The following is a 20,323-nucleotide window of genomic DNA, read 5'->3' as shown; positions in this document are numbered from 1 at the left end:
CAGGTTAAAAGGTTAAAATTTCATTGATCATATGATGACGGTTTTTTGGTGATGCTATGGCTCAGAGGCCGAAGGCCTTAATCTACACCCGATTTCTATATGTTTCTTTGTTAAACAACTTGTGGTTTAGTGTTTAGAGTACAGCGCGGAGATGGGGAGGAGGGAAACAGGCCCTTCAGCCCACCGGGCCCGCTCCGTAGACACCAGCGATACCGCAAATTAACACTATACTAGAGACAATATTCATTTATTTTTCAACATTTACTAAGGGGGGGGGGGGGGGGGGGGGGCCCCCCCCCAATTAACCTACAAACCTGAAGTCTTTGGAATGTGGGAGGAAACGAAGATCTCGGAGAAAACGCACGCAGTCACGGGGAGAACGTGCAAATCCGTACAGACGCGCCCGTAGATGGAACACGGGGCTCCGGCGCTGCATTCGCTGTGAGTGCAGCAACTCTACAGCCAGGACTGCCCTCGCCTGCTATCAACGACAGGGTCACAGTACCAGGAGGCCAGGCGCTGGAGCTAGTAACGAGGGGGTCAGGCACAATCTCTGGAGTGCGTGGCATTGGGGCAGCACGGTGGCCGCAGCGGTAGAGTGCTGCCTACAGCACCAGGAGGACTTGGGTTCCGATACTGAATAGGAAGTGCTGTCTGCTGTGAAGTTTGCACGTTCCCCGTGACCGCGTGTGTTGTTTGCTTCGGGTGCTCCGGTTCGCCAACACTACAAAGACTGTGTCTGAGGATGATTGCTTAAAAAAAAAATTGTAAATTGTCCCTAGTGTGTGGATAGGGATAGTGTACAGGGCGTGATCGCTGTCGGGGGGCGGGTGTTGGACCCTTAGTGGGCCAAAGGGCCTTTGTTCACACTGTGTATCAATAAAGTGTTTAAAGTCTAATTTCTATGTAAAGTGCTGGAGTAACTCAGCGGGTCGGCAGCATTCTGTGGAGAACATGTAAAAGGAAACATTTCGAGTCGGAATCTTCTCCATTTTGTATCTATCTTTGGTATAAAGCACATTGCAGTTCCTATTAGTGGGAAGGGGCGAAGGGGTGTTGGGCGGCGCGACTCTCGTCAGCAAGCGCCTTTTTTTTTTTTTTCTGCAGGGGGGGGGGGCTTCCGTCCTGTGTTTTTATTATTTTTTGTCTCGTTTTTTATGAGTTTTTGTTATTTTTTTTTTGTCGGGGTAGTGTGTGGGGGTGTGGGGGGGGGGGGTGGGGGGGAGGGTTGTAACTTTAAAATCTTTCCTCTGCACGGGAGACCCGACTTTTCTTTGTCGGGTCTCCGTGTCGTTGGGCTGCAACGTGGAGCGGCCTCCAACACGGAACGACATGGGGTTCCAGCTGCGGAGCTGCCCGACTACTCACGTCACAGGGCTGGCCGAGGTCCGGAGCGGGTGGAGCGGTGGTGGAGCGCTGCTGCTGCTGCGGCGGCCGACCTAGCCGGAGATTCGAGGCTGCTGCACTGTGGGTCTGGCGGACGGCAGGGCGTCGCGACGTGAGCTCGCGGGTCCCTACTGGGAGACCGCTTTTCAGGGCTCCTGGCAACGGCGACTTCTCCCGCCCGAGTTGCGGGGTTGAAGAGCTCCTGGAGCGGGGCCTGACATCACCGCCCGCGCGGCTTGGAATGGCCGGGGCTCTACACACCAAGACCGGTGTGTGCTCCTTGCATCACCCGGCGTGGCTTTAATGCGCGGGGACAATCGCCATCGCCAGCCGGGGGCTTTGACCTTTGACTCTGACATCGGGGGGGGGGGAGAGAGTGCAGTGGAGAGATAAGTTTTTTTTGCCTTCCCTCACAGCGTTGGGATGGATGTTTATGTAAATTATTTTGTGTCTTGGGCCTATTTGTTTGTAATGTATGGCTGCAGAAACAGGCATTTTTCGTTTGGACCTCAATGGGGTCCAAATGACAAATAAATTGAATTGTATTGTATTGTAGTTTAGTTTAGTTTCAAGATACAGCCTGGAAACAGGCCCTTCGGCCCACTGAGTCCGCACCGACCAGCGATCCTCGCATATTTGTGGAATTCCCTGCCACAGAGGGCACTGGATGGAATTAAGAGAGAGTTAGATAGAGCTCTAGGGGCTAGTGGACTCGAGGGATATGTGGATCGAGAAGGCAGGCACGGGTTATTATTCTGGATGATCAGCCCATGATCACAGCTGGTTCGGAAAGGGCCGAATGGCTGGGCTCCTCCTGCACCTATTTTCTATGTTTCTATATTAACACTATCCTACACACTAGGGACAATGTATACACTTACCAAGCCATTTAACCTACACACCTGTACGTCTTTGGAGTGTGGGAGGAAACCGAAGATCTCGGAGAAAACCCTGTCAGGTCACGGGGAGAACGTACAAACTCCGTACAGACAGCACCCGTAGTTGGGATGGAACCCGGGTCTCCGATGCTGCATTCGCTGTAAGGCAGCAACACTACCGCTGTGCCACCGTGACCGCCCTCCAATGACATGGAACTAGACAGGGTGCAGACTTACGTCCACTATATTGGAGGTGAGCAACCTTGGGTTGCCGTCACACAGCTGCAGCAGCTGGCTAATGCCGCGCATCCTCTCCTGGAACTCCTTGGCTGTCAGCATCTTGTTCAGCTGCTTCACCTGCTCCACCGCCTCTGCGCTCCGTACGCTGGGCTGCTGGGGCACCAGCCTCGGCTGCCGTGGGCTGTCCTGCTCTGCCCTGCAGACAGAAGCATATCATCACATGTTACAGCTGCAGGATTGGGCCATTCGGCCCATCGAGTCTACTCCACCATCCAATCATGGTTGATCTATCTCTCCCTCCTAACCCCATTCTCCTGCCTTCTCCCCATAACCCCTGACACCCGTACTAATCAAGAATCTATCTATCTCTGCCTTGGCCTCCACAGCCTTCTGTGGCAATGAATTCCACAGATTCACCACCCTCTGACTAAAGACATTTCTCCTCATCTCCATTTTAAAGGAACATCCTTTTATTCTGAGGCTGTGCCCTCTAGTCCTAGACTCTCGCACTCGTGGTAACATCCTCTCCAGATCCAGGTCTTTCACTACTCGGTAAGCTTCAATGAAGTCCCCCCCTCATTTTTCAAAACTCCAGCGAGTACAGGACCAGTGCTGTCAAACGCTCATCATGGGTTAACCCACTCATTCCTGGGATCATTCTTCGAAACCTCCTCTGGACCCTCTCCAGAGCCAGCACATCCTTCCTCCAACAATGGGGCCCAAAACTGCTGACAATACTCCAAAACCTGTGGGTTTGTAGGTTAATTGGCCTCCGTAAATTGCCCCTAGTGTGTAGGGAATGGAGGCAAAAGTGGGATAATGAAAACAGACCAATGAACAGTACAGTACAAGAACAGGCCCTTCGACCCACAATGTCTAGGAACCAAGGCCAAGGTTTTTTTGTTTAGTTTCAGTTAGGTTTTCATAGATGCAGCATTGAAATAGTACCTTTGGCCTGCTGAGATCCCCGCCGAACAGCAACTAGTTCTACCCTGCACCGGGGACAACTAACAGAAGCCAATTAACCCACAAACCTGTACGTATTTGGAATGTGGGAGGAAACCGGAGCACCCAGAGAAAACCCACGTGGTCACAGTTTAGACGCTACGACATGGAAACAGACCCCTCGGTCCACCAGGTCCACGTCGACCAGCGATCACCCGTTCACACTGGTTCTATGCTATCCCCACTTTTGCATTAACCCCCTACACACTAGGGGGAAATTTACAGAGGCCAATTAGCCAACAAGCCCGCACGTCTTTAGGATGTTTAGTTCAGTTTAGTTTAGTTTAGAGATCCAGCACAGTCCGGTGATCACCCTGTACACTAATACTATCCTACACACAATAGGGGCAATTTATCATTTTAATCAAAGCCAATTAGCCTACAAACCTATACGTCTTTGGAGTGTGGCAGGAATGTGGAAGACCCAGAGAAAACCCACGCAGGTCACGGGGAGAATGTACAAACAGGTACAGACAGCGCCCGTAGTCAGGATGGACCACAGGTACCTGGCTCCGTGCTGGAGGAACTCAATGGGTCAGGCAGCATCTGCGGAGGGGAATGGACAGCCGGGCATCTCAGGATCCCAGCCTGATAATAGCTCCTGACCCGGAATGTCACCTTCCCATTCCTTACCTGGATTACAATGGGGTGGTGATTGATCCAGCTACATGGAAGATAGACACAAAATGCTGGAGTAACTCAGCGGCTCAGGCAGGATCTCTGGAGAGAAGGAATGGGTGACGGTTCGGGTTGGGACACTCTTCAGAACGTTACCCATTTCTTCACTGGAGTCTGAAGGTGGATTTCGACCCAAACATTGTCTGTCAATTTCCCTGCACAGATGCTGCCTGACCCATGAGTAGCAGTAGACACACTAGCCTGGTGGACACGAGCCTGAACAGCACCTTGTGAACCATCACTGGGTGCCTTTAACCTACTCCCAGTCGAGCAGCTCCCTATACTTGCCGGCATTCTGCCTGCAGGGATCCGAAGGCAAGCAGCAACTCTGGCACTATCTCAACGTGCCAAGATCAAGATACATTTAATTGTCATTTGGACCCCTTAAGGTCCAAACGAAATGACGTTTCTGCAGCCATACATTACAAACAAATAGACCCAAGACACAACATAATTACATAAACTTCCATCACATCGCTGTGATGGACGGCCAAAAAAACTTATCTCTCCACTGCACTCTCCCCCCCCGCGATGTCATAGTCAAAGTCAAAGCCCCCGGCTGGCGATGGCGATTGTTCCACGGCCATTAAAGCCGCGCCGGGTGATGCAAGGTCGCACACCGGGTCTTGGTGTTGGAGCCCCCGGCGTGCGCTCGCAGAGTCCCGCGGCCATTCCAAGCCGCGCGGGGCGGTGCTGTGAGGCCCCGCTCCAGGAGCTCTTCGACCCCGCAACTCGGGCGGGAGAAGTCGCCGTTGCGGGAGCCCTGAAAAGCGGTCTCCCTCCAGGGACCCGCGGGCTCCCAGTGCCGCCGTCCGCCAGACCCGCAGTTGCAGCCTCCGAATCTCCGGAGGTCGGGCCGCAGCAGCGCTCCACCACCGCTCCACCCGCTCTGGACTCGGCCAGCTCCGCGACGGTGAGGTGAGTAGTCGGCACCAGAGCCCCCGGTCTTCTCCTGTTGGAGGCCGCTCCACGTTACAGCCCCAACGACAACGGAGACCCGACAAAGAAAAGGTCGGGTCTCCCGTGCAGGGAGAGATTAAAAGTTACCCCCTCCCTCCCACCCACACACACACACACCCCCCCCAACAAAAAATAACAAAAACCACATAAAAACATAGACAAAAAATAATAAAAACGCAGACGGGCTGCAGAGGCCGCTGCTGACGAGAGTCGCGCCGCCTACCGTGGACCCACATCACCTCCTCCATCAGGCTATCAGCAGAGAGCAGTAGCCACCCCTGACTGAAGTCCCGTCACCCCTTTGCTCCACATGGAAAACAACTCCTAGCATCCATCCATCCATCCAGCCAAATGAGACAAAAGCTGTAAGGGTCTGACCTCCCCAGAGGAGCATGGGTGAAGCTCCTCGTACTGGAGTTGGGCTTTTCAATTGCCAGCACGTGGAGATGGGGGCTCCCTCCGCCAGAGCCCAGCCTGTGAATGTGGAGCAGAACAACAGACAGCCAACCATGTCGTCTCTGGGTGCCCGCTCTACCACCCACCCAATGGAGTTGTGTCAGGGCCTGGCAGACATTGACGCCAACAGAGACAACAACATGGCTGCTCAACACCCACCCGGCGCCAGATCCAACTATTCCTTTGGTTTATTGATGTTTCATTCGCAAGAAGAAGAAGGACAGCAACTTGTTACAAAATTCTTAAGGGGTTGGACAGGCTAGATGCAGGAAGATTGCTCCCGATGTTGGGGAAGTCCAGGACAAGGGGTCACAGTTTAAGGATAAGGGGGTAATCCTTTAAGACCGAGATGAGAAAAACATTTTTCACACAGAGAGTGGTGAATCTGTGGAATTCTCTGCCACAGAGGGTAGTTCTGGTCTTTAAAATGATGAGAGGGATAGACAGAGTTGATGTGGACAAGCTTTTCCCTTTGGGAATAGGGAAGATTCAAACAAGAGGACATGACTTCAGAATTAAGGGACAGAAGTTTAGGGGTAATATGAGGGGGAACTTCTTTACTCAGAGAGTGGTAGCGGTGTGGAATGAGCTTCTAGTGGATGTGGTGGAGGCAGGTTCGTTGGTATCATTTAAAAATAAATTGGATAGGCATATGGATGAGAAGGGAATGTAGGGTTATGGTATGAATGCAGGCAGGTGGGACTAAGGGAAAAAAAAGTTGTTCGGCACGGACTTGTAGGGCCGAGATGGCCTGTTTCCGTGCTGTAATTGTTATATGTTATATGGTTATAGTTGAGGCCAGTTCATTGGCTATATTTAAGAGGGAGTTAGATGTGGCCCTTGTGGCTAAGGGGATCAGGGGGTATGGAGAGAAGGCAGGTACGGGATACTGAGTTGGATGATCAGCCATGATCATATTGAATGGCGGTGCAGGCTCGAAGGGCCGAATGGCCTACTCCTGCACCCATTGTCTATGTATCTATGTATCTATGCTCAGAATTCCAGCATCTGCAGTCTCTTGTCCCTCTGGTATACAGGAGAAGTGATGAGAAGAGCTGACAGAAAGCCAGTGTTTAGAAAGGAACGGCAGATGCTGGTTTACACTGAAGATAGACACAAAACGCTGGAGTAACTCAGTGGGACAGGCAGCATCTCTGGAGAGAAGGAATGGGTGACGTTTCGGGTCGAGACCCTTCTTCAGAAAGTCATCCATTCCTTCTCTCCAGAGATGCTGCCTGTACCGCTGAGTTACTCCAGCACTTTGTGTATAACTTCGGTTCAAACCAGCATCTGCAGTTCCTTCCAACATATTTTGACTGCCCACAGGAGCCTCTACAGGAAGACATTTTACAATGCAGGCGGTCACAGGGAGAACGTGAAAACTCCTTACAGACAGCAAGTCACATTACACCAATACAAGATGCGTGGTCCAGGATAAAATTGTCAGTCACCTTCCTGTGGTAAGTACATCCTCCTGAGCATTTGACGAGCTGTTCACCCTTGACCTTCCGTCCTTTGGAGAGAGAAGTTCCAAAGAAGCATCTTGAAGGCCCTGAATGACAACAAAAACGTTCAACATTTTATTATTTTGTGCTTCCCAATCTCAATAAAATCTGAATGAGAGTGGTCGATTCCCTCATTGATTAGTTTAGTTTAGTTCAAAGATGCAGCGCGGAAACAGGCCCTTTGGCCAACTGAGTCCGCACCGCCCAGCGATCCCCACACACTAACAATATCCTACACACACCAAGGACAAATTACAATGATATCACGCCAAATAACCTACAAACCTGTACGTCTTTGGAGTATAGGGCCATAGAGCCACAGTCATTCAGCATGGAAACAGGCCCTTCGGCCCAACCTGTCGATGCAGACCAAGATACCACATCTGGGCTGGTCGCACCAACCTGTATTTGGCACATGTCCCTCTTACATATAAACATAGAAATTAGGTGCAGGAGTAGGCCATTCGGCCCTTCGAGCCTGCACCGCCATTCAATATGATCATGGCTGATCATCCAACTCAGTATCCCGTACCTGCCTTCTCTCCATACCCCCTGATCCCCTTAACCACCAGGGCCACATCTAACTCCCTCTTAAATATAGCCAATGAACTGTCCTCAACTACCCTCTGTGGCAGAGAGTTCCAGAGATTCACCACTCTCTGTGTGAAAAAAGTTCTTCTCATCTCGGTTTTTCTCATCTCTTGTATCGAAGTGCCCTCTAGGACTGAATCATGTAGAAACTCAACGTTAGTTCAGCGGTTGAGGGGACAAGACTCACCCTCTGTTTGATGGCTGAGATAATACAGTGGACATCCTGAGACAGGAGAGAGCGGTCCTGATATCTCCCAAACTCCTCGTGGAACACCAACATGTTCAGCACCTTCTTCCCGTAGAACCTAATAAGACAACAAGGCTTTAGGCTTATTATTGCCGCAAGGGTTTATTTTGCATGCTGTGGTGAAAGGTGATCACAGGTTGGTGGAATAGGGAGCTGAGATTACAATTCTATTTAACACGGTCTTTTGCAGAGCAGAGCAGAGCGTTTGACTGCAACCAAGCCAAAAGATTGTCGGATATCTGGGAGGAAAGAAGGGTTATGGTGAGGAGCGGGAAGTCAGTTGGATTGCAGTAACAGGGAACCAGACTGGATTCAGTGGGCTGAATGGCCTCTTCACTTCTGCAATTTAGTTCGGAGACACAGTGTGAAAAAAAAACAGGCCCTTCGGCCCACCGAGTCCATGCCGACCAACGATCGCACATACGATAGTTTTATCCTACAAGCTAGTGGGAATTTACAGAAGTCAATCAACCTACAAACCTACAGGTGTTCGGAGTGTGGGAGGAAACCGGAGTACCCGGAGAAAACCCACACTGTCCACGGGGAGAACATGCAAACTCCATACGGACAGCACCCGTGGTCGGGATCGAACTGGGGTCTCTGGCGCTGTGAGGCAGCGAGTCTACCACTGGGCCACCGTGATCATTGCGAGTCAGGATTCAGGACTCTGGCGAGCAGACCCATCTGCCATTTGCTCCCCCCTGTGTGTGCTCGTCACCATATCCCTGCCTCCCTAGCCCCCACGCCAGTCCACCTCACGGGGTTGCCCCCGGGATCTGCTGGCACCTTGTCTCCTGGTTCCCGTCCTGGGAGAACTTAACGGCGGACTGCACGACCTGGTCCACGAGGTCCCTCCTCCCGGACAGCAGCCTGTCAACCCCCACGTGGTCTACCGCCAGCACGAGGTTCTCAGCCGCGCACTTCCGCACCGTGGAGTTACGGTGACTGGTCAGAGAGAGAGAGACGGGCAAGATGGTTAACGTAGAATGTAGAACAGTACCGCACAGAATCAGGCCCTTTGGCCCACCATGTCCCTGCCAACACATAGCCATACAATGTGGAAACGGGCCCTTCAGCCCACCTTGTCCGATTGTTAAGGGCTTGGACACGCTAGAGGCAGGAAACATGTTCCCGATGTTAGGGGAGTCCAGAACCAGGGGACACAGTTTAAGAATACACAGAGAGGGGTGAATCTGTGGAACTCTCTGCCACAGAGGGTAGTTGAGGCCAGTTCATTGGCTATATTTAAGAGGGAGTTAGATGTGGCCCTTGTGGCTAAAGGGATCAGGGGGTATGGAGAGAAGGCTGGGATGGGATACTGAGTTGGATGATCAGCCGTGATCATATCGAATGGCAGTGCAGGCTCGAAGGGCCGAATGGCCTACTCCTGCACCTATTTTTCTATGTCTATGTTTCTAATAAGGAGTAAGCCATTTAGAACGAAGATGAGGAAACACTTTTTCTCACAGAGAGTGGTGAGTCTGTGCAATTCTCTGCCTCAGAGGGCGGTGGAGGCAGGTTCTCTGGATGCTTTCAAGAGAGAGCTGGATAGGGTCTTAAAAATAGCGGAGTTAGGGGATATGGGGAGAAGGCAGGAACGGGGTACTGATTGGGGATGATCAGCCATGATCACATTGAATGGCGGTGCTGGCTCGAAGGACCGAATGGCCTATTCCTGCCCCTATTGTCTATTGTCTGTTGTCTAACATAGTCATAAAGTCATACAGCACAGTAACATGCCCATTGGCCCACAATGTTCGTGCCAACATAGAGTGATAGAGGCATACAGCATGGAAACAGGCCCTTGGGCCAACATGTTGACCAACATGTCCCATCTACACTGCCCGCGTTTGGCACATATCCCTCGAAACCCATCCTATGTTAGGTGTCCCTGAGACTCTTAAAAGGCGCCCATAAATAAAATTTATTATTATTATTATTATGTTGACCGGAAGGAAGGGGCAATTGGTTTGGTTGTCCAAATGAAACCCAAACAAAACTTAACTGAAATTATACCCAAACCCAATCCCAACCCCAAACCAAAACCAAAACCCCAGACCAAAACCCCGAACCCAACCCCAAACCCAAACCCCAAACCAAAACCCCGAACCCAAACCACAAACCCCAAACCAAAACCCCAAACCCAAACCCCAACCCCAAACCAAAACCACAAACCCCAAACCAAAACCACAAACCCCAAACCAAAACCACAAACCCAAACCAAAACCACAAACCCAACCCCAAACCAAAACCCCAACCCCAAAACCAAAACCCCAAACCCAACCACAAACCCCAACCCCAAACCCCAACCCCAAACCCAACCCCAAACCCCAACCCAACCCAAGCCCAACCCCAAAACCAACCTCCAACCCAAAACCCCAAACCCAAACCGAAACCAAACCCAAGCCAAACTAAACCCAAGCTAAATTAAACCAGACTGGGCTCGTCTCTCCTTTCTCTGACCCATGTCCTGCGGTTGTGCGCAGGACTCTGAACCCATCTGACCTACTCCCTTACTTCAAGCCGCCTGCGATGAGAGCACTCAGCACCCGGGACGGGCTGGCGCTCTGCGTCATGGTGGACAGCGCCTTGACCGCCTCCGCTCGGATGAACTCGTTGGAGTCGCTGGTCCTGTGGAGCAGGATCCTGGCCACCTCCTCCACCTCCTGATCCATGCTCCTCCTCAGCTGCGAGAAGAGCTCTCCAAGGGTCAGGATGGCAGAGCGGGCAACCTTGGAGCGCAAGTTGTTAACCTGGGGAGGGGGGAGAACGGAAAACGTCAGAGTCGCACTTCAAGAAAGAGAGAGAGGATTTAATGGACCGAAAGGGTCTCAAACTGAAACGTCACCACTCCCTTCTCTCCAGAGATGCTGCACTTTGTGTCTATCAATGAATTTCTTGCCTGCAGCAGCAGCATAATAGATTTGTATACAGTACTCATAGATAACATAACACAAACAAACAATATTCACGAAATAAAGAAACAGTATGAAGGCAAAACAAAACAAAGCCCTAAGTCCCAAATGCAACGATTGGGTAACAGCATCTCATATTTCACTTGGGCATCTAACACCCCAGTGGCATGAACATTGACTTCACCAACTTCAAGTAGCCCTTGCTTTCCCTCTCTCTCCATCCCTCCCCCTTCCCAGTTCTCCGACCAGTCTGGCTGTCCCTTGAGTCCCTCGGACTCAATTAAAATGATAGCAGGCAGCCTTGGAAGCCTTACCCCACTACTCAAACCTCACGTCAAAAACCTCAGCGTGATATTTGACTCAGCACTGAAATTTGACAAACAAGTCAATGCCGTGGTAAAAGCTAGCTTCTTCCAGCTTCGGACGATAGCTAAAATAAAACAATTCCTCCAGTTTGATGACCTGGAAAAGATCATCCACACATTTCATCTCCTCCCGCCTAGATTACTGCAACTCCCTCTACACTGGCATCAGCCAATCTTCCCTGTCCCGCCTGCAACTGGTCCAAAACGCCGCAGCGAGACTCCTGACGGGCACCCGAAAAAGGGACCACATCACCCCGATCCTGGCCTCTCTCCACTGGCTCCCTGTGTGGTTCCGAATACATTTCAAGACCCTCCTCTATGTCTAGAAAGCCCTCAATGGGCTTGCCCCCTCCTACATTAAAAGTCTTCTCACCCACCACTCCACCTCCAGGTTCCTCAGATTGGCCGACTTGGGGTTGCTGAATATCCCGCGGTCTAGGCATAAGCTCAGGGGCGACCGTGCCTTTGCGGTTGCAGCCCCTAGACTGTGGAACAGCATCCCCCTTCCCATCAGAACTGCCCCCTCCATCAACTCCTTTAAGTCAAGACTAAAGACTTATCTATACTCCCAAGCCTTTCGTGACGTCCACTGAGCAAGGGCTAAATGTATATATGTATGTAGTTTGTTTGTTTATACTATTCTTATAACAAATGTACTTTGGTTAACGAGAGTTGTTTTTTAAATGTGCCATATAAATAAATGTGACTGGACTTGACGATCTCTGTTTGCTTCGAGGTCACCTTCCCCGAGCTAACAATGATCTACTCTGCACTCTCCTTGATCCACATCCCCTTTGATGTCTCATTTTCACACCTTACCCATCCATATCTGCGTCACCCTCTCCCCTGACTCTCAGTCTGAAGACGGGTCTCGACCCTAAAACGTCACCCATTCCTTCTCTCCAGAGATGCTGCCTGTCCCACTAAGTTACTCCAGCATTTTGTGACTAAGACCATTCTTAGTTTCGGAGACTAGTTGTAGGTTGTAGTGTTTAATATCCAGATGGTTGTAAGGAAAAAGCTGCTCCTGAACCTGATGGCTGTCGGGAAGAAGCTGTTTCTGAACCTGGACGTTACAGTTTTCAGGCTCCTGTACCTTCTTCCCGATGGCAACGGAGAGATGAGTGTGTGGTCAGGGTGGTGTGGGTCTCTGACGATGCTGGCTGACCTTTTGAGGCAGCGACTCCTGTAGATCCCATCGATGGTGGGGAGGTCAGTACCAGTGATGGATCGGGCAGCGTTCACCACTTTTAGTAATCTCCTTTGACCACTACTGACCGAACTCACAGATACTATCTAAATGGCGTCAAGTTGGGAAAAGGGATCTGGGGGTCCTTGTACATCAGTCTATGAAAGTAAGCATGCAGGTACAGCAGGCAGTGAAGAAAGCGAATGGCATGTTGGCCTTTATAACAAAAGGAATCAAATATAGGAGCAAATAGGTCCTTCTGCAGTTGTACAGGGCCCTAGTGACACCACACCTGGAGTATTGTGTGCAGTTTTGGTCCCCTAATTTGAGGAAGGACATTTTTGCCATTGAGGGAGCCCAGCGTAGGTTCATCAGGTTAATTCCCGGGATGGCGGGACTGTCATATGCTGAGAGAATGGAGCGGCTGGGCTTGTACACTCTGGAGTTTAGAAGGATGAGAGGAGATCTTATTGAAACATATAAGATTGTTAAGGGCTTGGACACGCTAGAGGCAGGAAACATGTTCCCGATGTTGGGGGAGTCCAGAACCAGGGCCACAGTTTAAGAATAAGGAGTAAGCCATTTAGAATGGAGACAAGGAAACACTTGTTCTCACAGAGAGTGGTGAGTCTGTGGAATTCTCTGCTTCAGAGGGCGGTGGAGGCCGGTTCTCTGGATGCTTTCAAGAGAGAGTTAGATAGAGCCCTTAAAAATAGCGGAGTCAGGGGATATGTGGAGACGGCAGGAATGGGGTACTGATTGGGGATGATCAGCCATGATCATATTGAATGATGGTGCTGGCTCGAAGGGCCAAATGGCCTACTCCTGCACCTATTGTCAATTGCTGAATTAGTCTGCTACGGGAACCATTGTCTCAGTGTGTAGTATGTGTGTTGGAGCCATTAAGCTTAAGTAATTTTATTATAGTCATGCATAGTTACCTTTAGTTATTATCTGTCTGTGTTAATGTGGGTGGGATTTTATACGCAGTCTGGGGCGTGTGTTTGGCTAGATGATTCTGGCGCAGACTCTCAGATGATTAGTTTAAGAAGGAACTGCAGATGCTGGAAAAATCGAAGGTAGACAGAAATGCTGGAGAAACTCAGAGGGTGAGGCAGCATCTATGCAGCGAAGGAATAGGCGACGTTTCGGGTCGAGACCCTTCTTCAGACTGATTTGTTGGGGGCGGGAAGGAGAAAGGAAGGGGCAGAGACTGTGGGCAGTGGGAGAGCTGGGAAGGGGAGGGGAAGGAGGGAGAAAGCAGGGACTACCTGAAATTGGAGAAGTCAGATGATTAGTTTCAGTTTGATGTCGGGCCATGGGTTTGAAATAGTTTTCTATCGCGACCACGAGCATGATCGGGACATATATAGGTTGTCAGACGAAGTATTTCTACAAGAAGACGTTGTTATGATATATATGACGTGAATGGAATGACGATTAAGAAGGGAAAGTTATGAGTTATTACAATACTACAATAAGAAGTGATTCATCAAGAGACTACTTCTGGCAGCTTCATCTTTCATGTTTCAAATGTGTCGGGGAGTGCGTGAGTACTTTTCTAATCATCCCCGACAAATTAGTGGCTATCGAAGGTTGAAATTTGACAAGTTGTAAAAACCACCACCACAATGTGTAAAACTAACGAAGAGTCCTGACCTGAAACGTCACCTATCCATGTTCTCCACAGGTGCTGCCTGACCCGCTGAGTGACTCCAGCACTCTGTGAAACGTCACCTATCCATGTTCTCCACAGGTGCTGCCTGACCCGCTGAGTTACTCCAGCACTCTGTGAAACGTCACCTATCCATGTTCTCCACAGATGCTGCCTGACCCACTGAGTTACTCCAGCACTCTGTGAAACGTCACCTATCCATGTTCTCCACAGATGCTGCCTGACCCGCTGAGTTACTCCAGCACTGTGTGCCTTCTCTAATTCAATCTTGCTGTCCTTATCTAGTCTGTGATATTAGATGCACTTATTTGCTCCTTGGAAAGGGAGGAGGGGGAGGGAGAGGGTAAGGAGGAGAGGGTAAGGAGGAGAGGGAGTGAGAGAGGGGGAGAGGGAGAGGGAGAGGGGAGGGGGGGGGAGAGGGGGGGGGGAGAGGGAGAGGGAGAGGGGAGAGGGAGAGGGGGAGGGAGGGGGGGAGAGGGAGAGAGGGAGGGGGGGGGAGGGAGGGGGAGAGAGAGAGAGGGATAGAGGGTGGGAGGAGAGAGGGAGGGGAAGAGGAGGGAGAGAGAGATGGGGGAGAATGTAGGGGAGCTGGAGAGGGAGAGGGAGAGGGAGGGGAGAGAGAGAGGGGAGGGAGGAGAGAGGGAGAGGGAGAGGGGAGAGAGGGACGGAGAGGGACGGAGAGAGAGAGAGAGAGAGAGAGAGAATAAATGCTTGAATACATAGTTTTGTGTGCTCTTCACCATGTGCTTCCTCCATTGATTGATGTGAATCGGTGAATGCTGCATAGATTTGGTTCCAGGGTTGGCCGCCTGCCACTGGTGCACTCACCTCCTCCATCACTGCCAGGGCTACGGTGTGGAGCCTCGTGAGGAGAATCTCCTGGTGGAAACGGGCCAAGCGACGCACGCTCGACAGCCCCTTCCTCTTCATCTCCCTGGAAGGAGGGGAGCAGACAAGATTCAATGACCATTCAATGATATTTTATTGTCACATGTACCTCGGTACAGTGACAGTCCTTGGTTTTGCATAGAACGCAGAAAGTGCGCAAATTATCGCCGCGTATATGGTGTACGTTATTCGCTGTACGTTATACACGATACGCTATACATTATACGCTATACACTATTCGTTATACACTATACATTATATAGAAACAATAGGTGCAGGAGTAGGCCATTCGGCCCTTCGAGCCTGCACCGCCATTCAATATGATCATGGCTGATCAACCAACTCAGTATCCTGTACCTGCCTTCTCTCCATACCCCCTGATCCCCTTAGCCACAAGGGCCACATCTAACTCCCTCTTAAATATAGCCAATGAACTGGCCTCAACTACCTTCCGTGGCAGAGAATTCCACAGATTCACCACTCTGTGTGTGAAAAATGTTTTTCTCATCTTGGTTTTAAAAGATTTCCACATTATCCTTAAACTGTGACCCCTAGTTCTGGACTTCCCCAACGTCGGGAATAATCTTCCTGCATCTATATGAAGCTATACTTCACCCTCGTTAGGCCTCATTTGGACTACGCAGTTGCAGCATGGGACCCATACACAAATAAAAATATTTCTTCCATCGAACGTGTCCAAAGACAGGCAGCTCGATTTGTTACTAACACCTATGAGAGAGAAGCGAGTTTCACCAAACTTCTGAATTCTCTGGTCGAGGTGGAACCCTCTCCAAGAAGACAGACGTGAAGCTCACCGTTTGACCTGTTTTTACAAAATGTTAAATGGTCAGCTGGACATAGACAACAAGACCGACACCAAACCCAAACCAATTAGGATCAGACGAGGGCATTCGATCCAATTTGTGATCCCAGCTACAAAGACAGATGTGAACAGCAATTTGTTCTTCCCCCGCACAATTAAAGCATGGAATAATCTCCACCCAACTATAGTTACCCAACCAGATGCAACTACATTTAAAGTAGCTCTTTCTTCCCAATAACCCTTTCTGGCTTAAGCCCTCCCTTCACTACCTCCAGTTTAAATTCCATTTGGAATATTTTGGAGGACCAAGAAACCAAGAACCAAGAACCAAGCCTGTCCAACCCCTTAAGAATTTTGTAAGTTTCTATAAGATCCCCCTCAATCTTCTAAATTCTAGCGTGTACAAGCCGAGTCTATCCAGTCTTTCTTCATATGAAAGTCCTGACATCCCAGGAATCAGTCTGGTGAACCTTCTCTGTACTCCCTCTATGGCAAGAATGTCTTTCCTCAGATTAGGAGACCAAAACTGTACGCAATACTCCAGGTGTGGTCTCACCAAGACCCTGTACAACTGCAGTAGAACCTCCCTGCTCTTATACTCAAATCCTTTTGCTATGAATGCTAACACACCATTTGCTTTCTTTACTGCCTGCTGCACCTGCATGCCTACTTTCAATGACTGGTGTACCATGACACCCAGGTCTCGCTGCATCTCCCCTTTTTCTAATCGGCCACCATTCAGATAATAGTCTACTTTCCTGTTTTTGCCACCAAAGTGGATAACTTCACATTTATCCACATTATACTGCATCTGCCATACATTTGCCCACTCACCCAGCCTATCCAAGTCACCTTGCAGCCTCCTAGCATCCTCCTCACAGCTAACACTGCCCCCCAGCTTTGTGTCATCCGCAAACTTGGAGAGATTGCATTCAATTCCCTCATCCAGATCATTAATATATATTGTAAATAGCTGGGGTCCCAGCACTGAGCCTTGCGGTACCCCACTAGTCACTGCCTGCCATTGTGAAAAGGACCCGTTTACTCCTACTCTTTGCTTCCTGTTTGCCAGCCAGTTCTCTATCCACATCAATACTGAACCCCCAATACCGTGTGCTTTAAGTTTGCACACTAATCTCTTATGTGGGACCTTGTCGAATGCCTTCTGAAAGTCCAGATATAACACATTCACTGGTTCTCCCTTATCCACTCTACGAGTTACATCCTCGAAAAATTCTATAAGATTCGTCAAACATGATTTACCTTTCGTAAATCCATGCTGACTTTGTCCAATGAATTCACCACTTTCCAAATGTGCTGCTATCCCATCTTTAATAACTGACTCCAGCAGTTTCCCCACTACCGATGTTAGACTAATTGGTCTGTAATTCCCCGTTTTCTCTCTCCCTCCCTTTTTAAAAAGTGGGGTTACATTAGCTACCCTCCAATCCTCAGGAACTACTCCAGAATCTAAAGAGTTTTGAAAAATTATCACTAATGCATCCACTATTTCTGCGACTACTTCCTTCAGTACCCTGGGATGCAACTTATTTTTCCATTCCTAATTAAGTCCTTTGTCCTCCTCTGCTGGACTGAATTTCTCCCAGTAGGCTGTTTTTTTCTGGCTAATTTGTATGCTTTATCTTTTGTTTTGATACTATCCCTGATTTCCCTTGTTATCCACAGATGCACTACCTTCCCTGATTTATTCTTTTGCCAAACTGGGATGAACATTTGTTGTAGTTCATCCATGCAGTCTTTAAATTGCATATCCACCGTCAACCCTTTAAGAATCAATTGCCAGTCTATCTTGGCCAATTCACGTCTCATACCCTCAAAGTTACCTTTCTTTAAGTTCAGGACCCTTGTTTCTGAATTAACAATGTCACTCTCCATCCTAATGAAGAACTCAACCATATTATGGTCACTCTTGCCCAAGGGGGCACACACAACAAGACTGCTAACTAACCCCGAAACGTTGCCTATTTCCTTCGCTCCATAGATGCTGCTGCACCCGCTGAGTTTCTCCAGCTTTTTTGTGTATCTGCTAACTAACCCTTCCTCATTACTCAATACCCAGTCTAGAATAGCCAGCTCTCTCATTGGTTCCTCTACATGTTGGTTTATAAAAATATCCCGCATACATTCCAAGAAATCCTCTTCCTCAGCACCCCTGCCAATTTGATTCACCCAATCTATATGTAGATTGAAGTCACCCATTATAACTGTTTACCTTTGTTGCACGCATTTCTAATTTCCTGTTTGATGCCATCCCCAACTCCGCTACTACAGTTAGGTGGCCTGTACACAACTCCCACCAGCGTTTTCTGCCCACCAGTGTTTTGCAGCTCTACCCATATCAATTCCACATCCTCCAAGCTAATGTCTTTCCTTTCTATTGCGTTAATCTCCTCTCTAACCAGCAACGCTACCCCACCTCCTTTTCCTTTACTATCTATCCCTCCTGAATATTGAATATCCCTGGATGTTCAGCTCCCAGCCTTGGTCACCCTGGAGCCATGTCTCCGTGATCCCAACTATATCATAATCACAAATAACTATCTGCACGTTCAACTCATCCACCTTATTACGAATGCTCGGTGACCCGACGAATCCAGGGTGACCAAAGCTGGGAACTGAACATCCAGGGATATTCAATATTCAGGAGGGATAGACAGAAAGGAAAAGGAGGTGGGGTAGCGTTGCTGGTTAGAGAGGAGATTAACGCAATAGAAAGGAAGGACATTGGCTTGGAGGATATGCTATACGCTATACATTATACACTATACGTTATACATTATATGCGAGACGTCATACGCTGTACATTATATGCTATACGTTATACGCTATACATTATACACTATACGCTATACATTATGCACTATACGTTATATGCTATACATTATACACGATACGTTATATGCTATACACTATACATTATCCATTATACGTTATATGCTATACATTATACACTATATGTTATATGCTATACGTTATACGCTGCACATTATACACTATGCATTATACATTATATGCTATACGTTATACGCTGTGTGTTATAAGCTATACATTATATGCTACACATTATACACTATACGCTATACACTATACAATATGCACTATATGTTAAACGCTGTACAATATACGCTATACGTTATACGTTATACGTTATACACTATACGTTATACGCTATACGTTATACACTATACGTTATACACTATACGCTATACGTTATACACTATACGTTATACGCTATACATTATGCGCTATACGTTATACACTATACGTTATACGCTTTTGTTTGTGCACGTCAGGTTGATTACATTAGTCGAAACAGGGTGGACCACGTGAAGGTTGCCCTCTCATTCATCCTCAGCAACGGTAGATTTAGGGTCTCGCTTGGGAACCACACCAGCTCTGTCAGGACCCTGAATGATGGTCTCCCCCAGGGCTCTGTCCTAGCTCCCCTACTCTTCAACATTGATGTGAGTGACATGTCAACTACCTGGTCCAGGAAGTTTGCATATGCAGATGATGACCTTGCCCTTGCCTACCAGGGAGCTGCCCTTGTGGATACCAGCAGAATGCTAACACAAGACTTGAAGTGGATGGAGGGGTACTTCACCTTCTGGCGACTTCGCCCTAACCCATCAACGACAACTGTCACTGCCTTTCACCCCAGCAATCGGCTCGCCAATGCAAAGCTCCGCGTGTCCTTTTGTGGTAAGCCGGTGAGGAATGAAGAATTCCCCAAGTACCTCTGAGTCTCACTCTGGATCGAACCCTCACCTATCGTGAACACCTGAAGAGGGTGGCTGATAAACTGAAAGCAAGGGTCAACATCATCAGGAAACTTGCAGGCAACACCTGGCGATCCAATGCACACGCCCTCTGTACCACAAGCTTAGCCCTAGTCTACTCAACAGCCGTGTTTTGCTCACCAGCTTGGGCTAACATCTGCCACACCAAACAAGTTGACACTGTCCTTAACTCTGCAATGCGGGGCATCACAGGGACGCTTAAGTCAACACCTTTGCAGTGGCTCCCTGTCCTCTCTCATATCGCCCCTCCCAGCATACGCAGAAAGGAGAGGATGTTGAAAGATTGGTGCACCATCGAGGCCAACCCTGACCTTCCCATCCATTCTAACTTGAACAATCTGCCCAACATGCGCCTGAAGTCCCGCAAACCCTTCTGGTCTTCCGTTAAATCCCTGGGAGACCTTGACTCCAAGACTGAGTGGTGCAGAGCCTGGAAAGATGCCAATGTCAACAACGGAGAGGTGATCACAGACCCCACAGTGAAACCACCGGGTTTTGACCTCCATCGCAAGCAATGACTAACCCTGAACAGAATCGGCACCCTCCATGCAAGAACAGCCCATCACCTGCATAAGTGGGGGATGACAAACAGCCCTGCTTGCAACTGCGGACATCCAGACCAGACCATCCAACACATGTGAATGATTGCCCACTGAGACTTTTCCCTGGGGGCATCAAAGCCATCCACACTGTAACTGATG

At 49.2% G+C, this 20,323-nt stretch overlaps 1 protein-coding gene across 2 annotated transcripts in view; it reads right to left on the bottom strand.

Moving 5' to 3' along the window:
* Positions 1-7,004: 7,004 nt before the first annotated feature.
* The window catches only part of LOC129697612 (TOG array regulator of axonemal microtubules protein 2-like), a 105,715-nt gene continuing 92,396 nt past the window's right edge, over positions 7,005-20,323 (bottom strand). For both annotated transcript variants that reach the window (XM_055636315.1, XM_055636314.1), the window contains exons 14-18: positions 14,919-15,024; positions 10,464-10,699; positions 8,733-8,891; positions 7,887-8,004; positions 7,005-7,155 (exon numbers count right to left, since the gene is read on the bottom strand). In XM_055636315.1, the coding sequence (XP_055492290.1) occupies positions 7,051-7,155; positions 7,887-8,004; positions 8,733-8,891; positions 10,464-10,699; positions 14,919-15,024 (724 nt within the window). In that variant the 3' untranslated portion in view covers positions 7,005-7,050. The remainder of the gene's footprint in view (positions 7,156-7,886; positions 8,005-8,732; positions 8,892-10,463; positions 10,700-14,918; positions 15,025-20,323) is intronic.

This window comes from Leucoraja erinacea, chromosome 5, assembly GCF_028641065.1.
Source record: "Leucoraja erinacea ecotype New England chromosome 5, Leri_hhj_1, whole genome shotgun sequence".
NCBI classification, from domain to species: domain Eukaryota; kingdom Metazoa; phylum Chordata; class Chondrichthyes; order Rajiformes; family Rajidae; genus Leucoraja; species Leucoraja erinaceus.
This window is presented reverse-complemented; position numbering and strand designations above follow the sequence as displayed.